Source organism: Nannobrachium achirus, assembly GCF_963921795.1.
Source record: "Nannobrachium achirus genome assembly, chromosome: 14".
Lineage (NCBI taxonomy): Eukaryota > Metazoa > Chordata > Actinopteri > Myctophiformes > Myctophidae > Nannobrachium > Nannobrachium achirus.
In genome coordinates, this window is record NC_137821.1 from 20,252,701 (window position 1) to 20,260,200 (window position 7,500).

The following is a 7,500-nucleotide window of genomic DNA, read 5'->3' on the forward strand; positions in this document are numbered from 1 at the left end:
GTCTCACTGGTTTGTGTTGTTCTGGATAAGATCAGTCCATGGAGACAACAGGTAACATTGAACCTCATTACTGTTAAAATTACACCAGGCTATATAAAATGACAGCTAGGCTATAGCTGGGCATTTGTGTGCGTTCGCGTGCGTAGGCGTGTTTTAGGCTTCTCAGTGGTGGAAAAAGTTCTCTCCTAAAAAGTATCAATACTGCAATGTAAAAAGTCCAGAATACTTGGGTAAAAGTACAGAAGTATTGACATAAAAAAAGTACCAAATGTAAATGTATAGCCTATAGGCTACTCATTATGTAGAATGTCACATTTCATAAGATTTAAAATGTACAAATATCTATTGAAAATATATACAAGCTCACAATGCCTGACAATGATTCAAATGGCCAACATTGATTATGGCTGATTGGCTGAAATGGTTCATTTATGTTTCATAATAATAATCAAAATCTACAAAGTAACCTGTAACTATTAAAAGTAAGTAAAAGTACAATATTTGAATCCGAACTGGAGTAGTAAAAGTGTCTGAAATTGGAAATAGGCCTACTCTGTAAAGTACAAATACCTCAATACTTAAATAAATCTACTTAGTTACTTTACACCACTAATCTCTCTCTCTCTCTCTCTCTCTCTCTCTCTCTCTCTCTCTCTCTCTCTCTCTCTCTCTCTCTATCTCTGTGCGTGCATGTGTGCGAGCGCATGTGAGAGAGAGGTTGGAGGTAAGCAGAACACACATGGGAATTAAGGAGCAGAAAGAATGCAGAGGTGGAAAAAAAGGAAAGATGTAGAGATAGAGGAGTGATGAGATGATCTCTCCTGTCTTTTATTTTCTCTCTCTCTCTTTCTGTCCACTCTTTCTGTTTCACTCTATCACTCCATTCTCTCCTCTCTTCACACCCCCATCTCTCCCTCCCTCTCTCACTGATATGTCTGTGTCAGGTGAATCAAGTCCAGACAAGCATGAGGAAACAGGAGAACAAGGACACACACACACACACACACACACACACACACACACACACACACACACACACACACACACACACACACACACACACACACACACACACACACACACACAGCGGGGCAGACAGAACAGTCCTGTGGTTTAATATCGTCTTGTTTTGTCGTAGCCACGAGCAACAAAAATGCACATAATGTCCCTGTTTTCCCCCCATTCATCACTTCAGTGGATGAATGACAAGATCCCATAGCCTGGAGGGATGATCGTTCTCAGGTCTGAAGTTTGCCTGAAGCATTTTCCACCCTGATATTTTAGGGCCCACACTTGGAAATCTCAAAAGCGTATCGTGGCCCAGTAGAACCAACCATCTGGCCACTTAACACAGCAGCCATTTGTAACAGCCGGATGTATTTTCAGAGCATGTTCGTTTTAAGATTGATCAGTTGATTGTCTTCCGAAGTGTGCACGTGGGACATGACCAAAATTATAGCGTACAAGCGGCCGACATGAGTTTTGTCAGACGGCTGGCTGGTATCTCCCTCAGAGATAGGGTGAGAAGTTCAGTCACCCGAGAGAGACTTGGAGTAGAACCGCTGCTCCTACGGGCATCTAGTACGGATGCCTCCCGAGCGCCTTCCAAGGAAGGTCCTCGATGCACGTCCCACTGGGAGGAGACCCCATGGCAGAGACCAGATGGAATTAAGGATTATATCTCCACTATGGCCTGGGAATGCCTCGGTATACTCCCGGAGGGAGTGGAGGAAGTTGCTCAGGATAGGGAACTCTGGACATCTCAGTTGGAACTGTTACCCCCGTGACCCGATTCCAGATAAGCGGTTGAAGATGGACGGATAACGGTATTAATTATTACATGGGGGCCCACTTTAAATATTCTCATGGCCCACCAATGGGCTAGAAACACTACCATTTTCCAGTAACGGTTACAAACTACAGTAGATTAAAATCTCGGCAGGTTAGTAAGTAATTTAGCTGCTGTAAACAAAATTGATAATGGGTGAGTTAGATTTGGAGGTCCAGAGGCATGTGTGTGTGTGTCACTGGTCAACGCTTATATACACACCTTTAATGAACAAACCTATATCATTAATTTAATTAGCTGCAGCTGTGTTGCATACGTCTTATATCTTTTTCAGCGTGCCATGTTTATTTTTATGTTTTATTTGCTGTAGTGTGTTTGTTTATTTAACTGAACCGTAAAACTAAATCAGCCTATAGGGTTTCATCTCCCTTCAATTAAAATTAATGACCTAAAACGTAACCGAAAACATGTTCCCCCTAAGGAGAATCCAACCAAGAAAAGAATCTTTGTGTTCCAAACCATTCACACCACAAGAACCATCAAACCTCCATTGAAAGCATTCAAAGCTTCCAATGTCATTCCAAACTGAAGCAGCTGTGAGCTACAGCCTTTTGATTGGTCGGGGACATGACCAATCATAGCCCTCTGGGATAACTTCTCCCACACTTGGATTCCATGCAGCGGTGTTGTGTCTGTTCAAAGTATTTTAGTGACTGGGCTTAACTAGTGGTGCAACAGTTAATCCAGCTAATAGATTTAAAGTGATTTCACTTTTAGTTTTAGTTTTAGTTTTAGTTCCAGTTTCAGTTTTCATGTACTGTAGATGACAGGCGTTGGCCTTCCTCCAATCTTGATCAAGTGGGGCCGGGCTTTGGTGCGCATAATGCCCGCCCCAACTCGACCATGATTGGAGGAAGGCGCCAACTCTATCTTGATTGGAGGAAAACCTGTCACGCAACAGTTTTGGTGGAGCAACTGAAACTGCTTTTTTCTCTTCACAGGGGATAAGGCTGATATGGACCAAACACACCAATTTTGTTATTATTTGAATGAAATTAAATCACATACCCTACTGTACCTTCATGTTAATAAAATAATCTATAAATAATAAATCAATCCCTATTTTGGGCATGCCATGGGCGAAGAGTCTAAAAAAAATTAAATAGTGAAAATATGACATGACGATAATCTCTAGTTTATACTCATGCAGACAATTGTGCGTCTTTGTAGACAGTTCAGACAGTTCTGTTTGGCTCTCTAGGACAGACAGACAGACAGACAGACAGACAGACAGGATGTCTACTGAGGTTACATGTTTGTTTGTGTTTGTGACAGAAAGAAAATAGCCTGAGTGAGTCACCAGTTGGAGAATCGACACCAGCTTTGTCTCTGTCTCTGATATGGGACATAAACTTCTGTTTGTTTGTGTGTGTGTGTGTGTGTGTGTGTGTGTGTGTGTGTGTGTGTGTGTGTGTGTGTGTGTGTGTGTGTGTGTGTGTGTGTGTGTGTGTGTGTGCATGCCTGCATGCGTGTGCTATACTAGTGCATGTGTTTGTGTGTGTGTGTGTGTGTGCGCACGCTTGTACGTGCATGCGCACAGTACATTGCTTGTACGTGAATTGCTCGTTTGTGTGAGACAGAGGAGTGAGTACAAAGTTCAACATTGGAGAGTTACAAACTGACTATGGAAACACACACACGCACACACGCACATGCGCACGCACACACACGCACACACACACACACACACACACACACACACACACACACACACACACACACACACACACACACACACACACACACACACACACACAGAACCTAAACTGAGCAGAAGGAATGACCCCTCAGGGCAATAGAATCATTATACGTCTGTCATAACTAACACCTTAGACTTAGAGAGAGAGGGGCGCCAAGGAGTGGGGGAAAGAGAGTGGGTGAGAGAGTGAGAGAGTGGTATATCACTGTTGTCCTGGGAGTAAACATTTACTGTACGTAATCTCTCACCCAAAACATACACAAAATCAACCATACGTAACTATAAATGGCCCTAAGCTGTCACGCCGCAGTGCATCTATGTCGGTGGTGCGCTTCCTGCCTATCATGGCTTTGCCCTGGGTGTATGTACACGCCTTGACTTCCTCGGGACCATCAGAGTGAACCCCAGTGCCTCCCCTGAGTCTCAGTGCATGGTCCATCCATCGCTACAATGAACTGGAAGAAGGGCAGAGTGTTACCCTGTAGGATGCCTTTCTTCTACTGTTGTACTGGGAGCTGACCAGTACAGCCACAGTCTTCTACTGTTGTACTGGGAGCTGACCAGTACAACCACCGTCTTCTACTGTTGTACTGGGAGCTGACCAGAACAACCACAGTCTTCTACTGTTGTCAGTCCCAGTCCCCCCCTTGTGACGCCCCTGAGCACAGGTCTCCCCGCCAGGCCATTGGACCAGCAATGTTTGGAATCCAGTCATTATACAAATACATGTGTGTCATAGTGGAGCTATAACAGGCTGATAAAAAAAATTAAAAAACAAAAGAAACAATCGGGTGGCAATCAAAGGCTGCGTTCATGATTTGAGCCCTTTTTTTTACAAAACCGTTCACTCCTACAATGCCAATCTGACAGATACATCTTTTGATCACATGACAAGAGGTAATAAGCAATTTGCTTGATGTTTGTACAAAAACTGAAGTGAGTTGCAAAAACTAGCCGCCTGGTGGCGATGTGAGAAATTCAGTGAAGAAGTTTTTACTTGGCCTCCAAGGAGAGTGACACACTGACACACGTATGGACAGGGGGAGAAAACATTCTCATTGAGACAATGAACCTAAAAGATGTATTTTCCTCTGTGTGTGTTGTGCATGTGTGTGTGTGTGTGCGTGCGTGCGTGCGTGCGTGCGTGTGTGTGTGTGATACAGGTGGACAAGTGATCCAGTGATGTCTAACGGTCTGTGTCGCTATGGTAACAGCGTGGAGTGTTGCTGGGGTTGGAAACAGACTGACCGGGGACGCTGTCAACGTGAGAAAACTTTACCTTTATTATTAATCTTCAACTAAATGTATTATCTTTTAATAACCGTTTCAGCCCTAATTGCGGATGGAAGAGATGGTCTGGCCTGAGAGAATAATATCTGTTTTCAATTATCGTCTCAAAACTCTTATATCGTCGTTGTTGGGTGAAAACCTTGTATGTCCAACACCGTTTGTTTTGTATTTATCATTTTAAAAACGATTTAAACTGGTGAAAACAGCTGATCTACAAGCAGTGTGCTTGTAGATCAGCTGTTTTCACTACTTGTGTGCTACAACCTTGTATGATGAAGTAAGCAATTTACCCCGAGTGAGAGGACATTATGCTCTGATAATGTCCTGTGTGAGGGGGTGATCGGACGAGGCGAAGCCGAGTCCGATAACACCCTCACACAGGACATTATCAGAGCATAATGTCCGACCCCGAGTGGTAAATAGCTTTTCTACCACTTTTTCCCTTCTACATGAAAGAAAACACATAGTTGTAACTTGCAAGGATCTTAAGTTACAATCATTATTGCCTATAAAACTTCCGCGAGACAGCAGATAGTTCCACCAACAACATCTTCTACTCACCAACAGATGGCGCCAACTCCATACTAATCCATGCGTCTAGCTTACAGCTAAGCTAACGTCAGTTAGAAGTACCGTTCCGGCCGTAAATAGAGGCTGTTCGCTTCCAGAAAGGCATAGGTTCAGAGAAAAGGGGCTTTAAAGTTGGCGGATTGCATTGGATCCAAATAAATCGGCGACTATAGCATGCACGTTAGTAAACATAGGACCGTTGCCACGGTCATTTGTTGGTTGGGGGAAAGGTGTTCCCTCCTGAAGTCCCCGGATGTACACTGAGGCGCATTGATCTCGGACAAGTCCTCACACAACTTTGCGGCAGTTGTTCTGTCATAACCTCCGGAATTTAGCCAATCAGAATCCAGTATTTGAACACGTGACTCGAAAAAGTGGTAGAAGCAGTGCTTTACTTCGCGGGAAAAAAAAATTACAAATTTGAAACTTGGAGATACAAGGTTTCTGCCCGACAGTCAGTGACGATATAATAACCTGAGACTTTACAAAAACGTACTGTGATAGTTTATAACCATAAACAACCCTGAATGGAGAGATATGTCGGAAAAAAAAGACTAATAAAAAAGCTAAAATAATTCTGAGTTCAGGGATCACATAACTGAAGCGACTAGCACCCCCTGAGCAGGGCCTAAATTAGGTTCTGAGATCCTTATCTGAAACCCAGCTGTCGCGTATGGAAACAAACCCCTTGTAGTGGAAAAAGTGACATGTTTACCTTTGCAACACAAGTGCATCATAGTGTGGAATATGTTCGCAAATGGTGTCTATAACTACCTGAACAAGTGTTCAAGGTTCGGCCAAAGGAGTGATTGATTAGACCTGAAGTTTCCTAAGGGCACTTGCCTGGAATGCCTTGCATGGGATGAGGAGCGTGTGGAAATCAGATATGGGAGAAGTCCTCAAGAGGCGGCTCTTCATAGCTACAGTACAGTGAAGTCAGTACTGCTGCATGGGACTGAGACAGACATGGACCATCACAGCACAACTGGATGGAGTCTACACAAGAATGCTACGAATAGCACTAGGGGCCCTATTTTCTTCCATGCTAAACCCTAAACTTATTTGCCTTTTTTTTTTTTTACTATTTTGAAGTATTTTAAAATGTTTTTCAAAACAGTAAACAAAGGCAAAAATGTTTAGGGGTTTATGGTTTAGTATGGACAAAAATAGGGCCCTAGGTGTCTCATGGATGGACCACATCAGAAATGTACTATACCACGGGTCACAGACAAAGTCAGAGAGAGAAGGATGAGGCTGCTAGGGCACATATAGTGCACCAGGCACCCGTAACTACAGGCAAACAAACTGACACTATGGGAGCCAAGTGAGCCAACCCAGGGCAAATCCAGGAAAGGCAAGAAGCGCACCACCTGTAGATGGATGCACTGCGGCAGCATAGCTAAAAACACTGTAGAGCTCAATACCCTGATGTTATATGGGAGAGTATGGAGGACATCGATTCAGGAGTCCCGAGTTGGTGTTGGCTATAGACCGCACTCTCACATCGCATCGATTAGACAATGGTTCGCGATGCGATGTGTTGTGAGCTTGTAGATCAACTATTTTCAGTGTGCTAATAGAGCGCAGTTAAGTTTGAATCTGGCTTTAAGATTATTAATGTTAAATATCGATAAACTAACCGTAACCCTAACACATAGAAATGACTGCTAAGTCGTCTTATACTAAATGTGTATGTGTGTGTGTGTGTGTGTGTGTGTGTGTGTGTGTGTGTGTGCGCGTGTGTGTGTGTGTGTGTGTGTGTGTGTGTGTGTGTGTGTGTGTGTGTGTGTGTGTGTGTGTGTGTGTGTGTGTGTGTGTGTGTGTTGCAGCTCTGTGCCCAAAGGGGTGTAAACATGGTCAGTGTGTTGCTCCTGACAGATGCAAATGTCTCCCTGGATTCACTGGCAAGTCGTGCAACCAAGGTACGTATGTGGGTGTGTGTGTGCGTGCATGCGTGTGTGTGTGCATGCGTGCATGTCAAGGAGAGAGAGAATCACTTCTCTCCTCTCCATGATAAGTTAACAGTGATAAACAGACATTCCAGTCATGCTTGTTCAACCAGGAAAGGCATACTTTTACCGAAAGACCCCAA

At 43.7% G+C, this 7,500-nt stretch overlaps 1 protein-coding gene across 1 annotated transcript in view; it reads left to right on the top strand.

Moving 5' to 3' along the window:
- Positions 1-26: 26 nt before the first annotated feature.
- The window catches only part of LOC308297882 (nephronectin-like), a gene marked incomplete at its 3' end in the record, with an annotated part of 17,945 nt that continues 10,471 nt past the window's right edge, over positions 27-7,500 (top strand). The window contains exons 1-3 of the mRNA XM_080741447.1: positions 27-51; positions 4,712-4,812; positions 7,238-7,330. Coding sequence (XP_080597573.1) covers positions 4,731-4,812; positions 7,238-7,330 — 175 coding nt within the window. The 5' untranslated portion in view covers positions 27-51; positions 4,712-4,730. The remainder of the gene's footprint in view (positions 52-4,711; positions 4,813-7,237; positions 7,331-7,500) is intronic.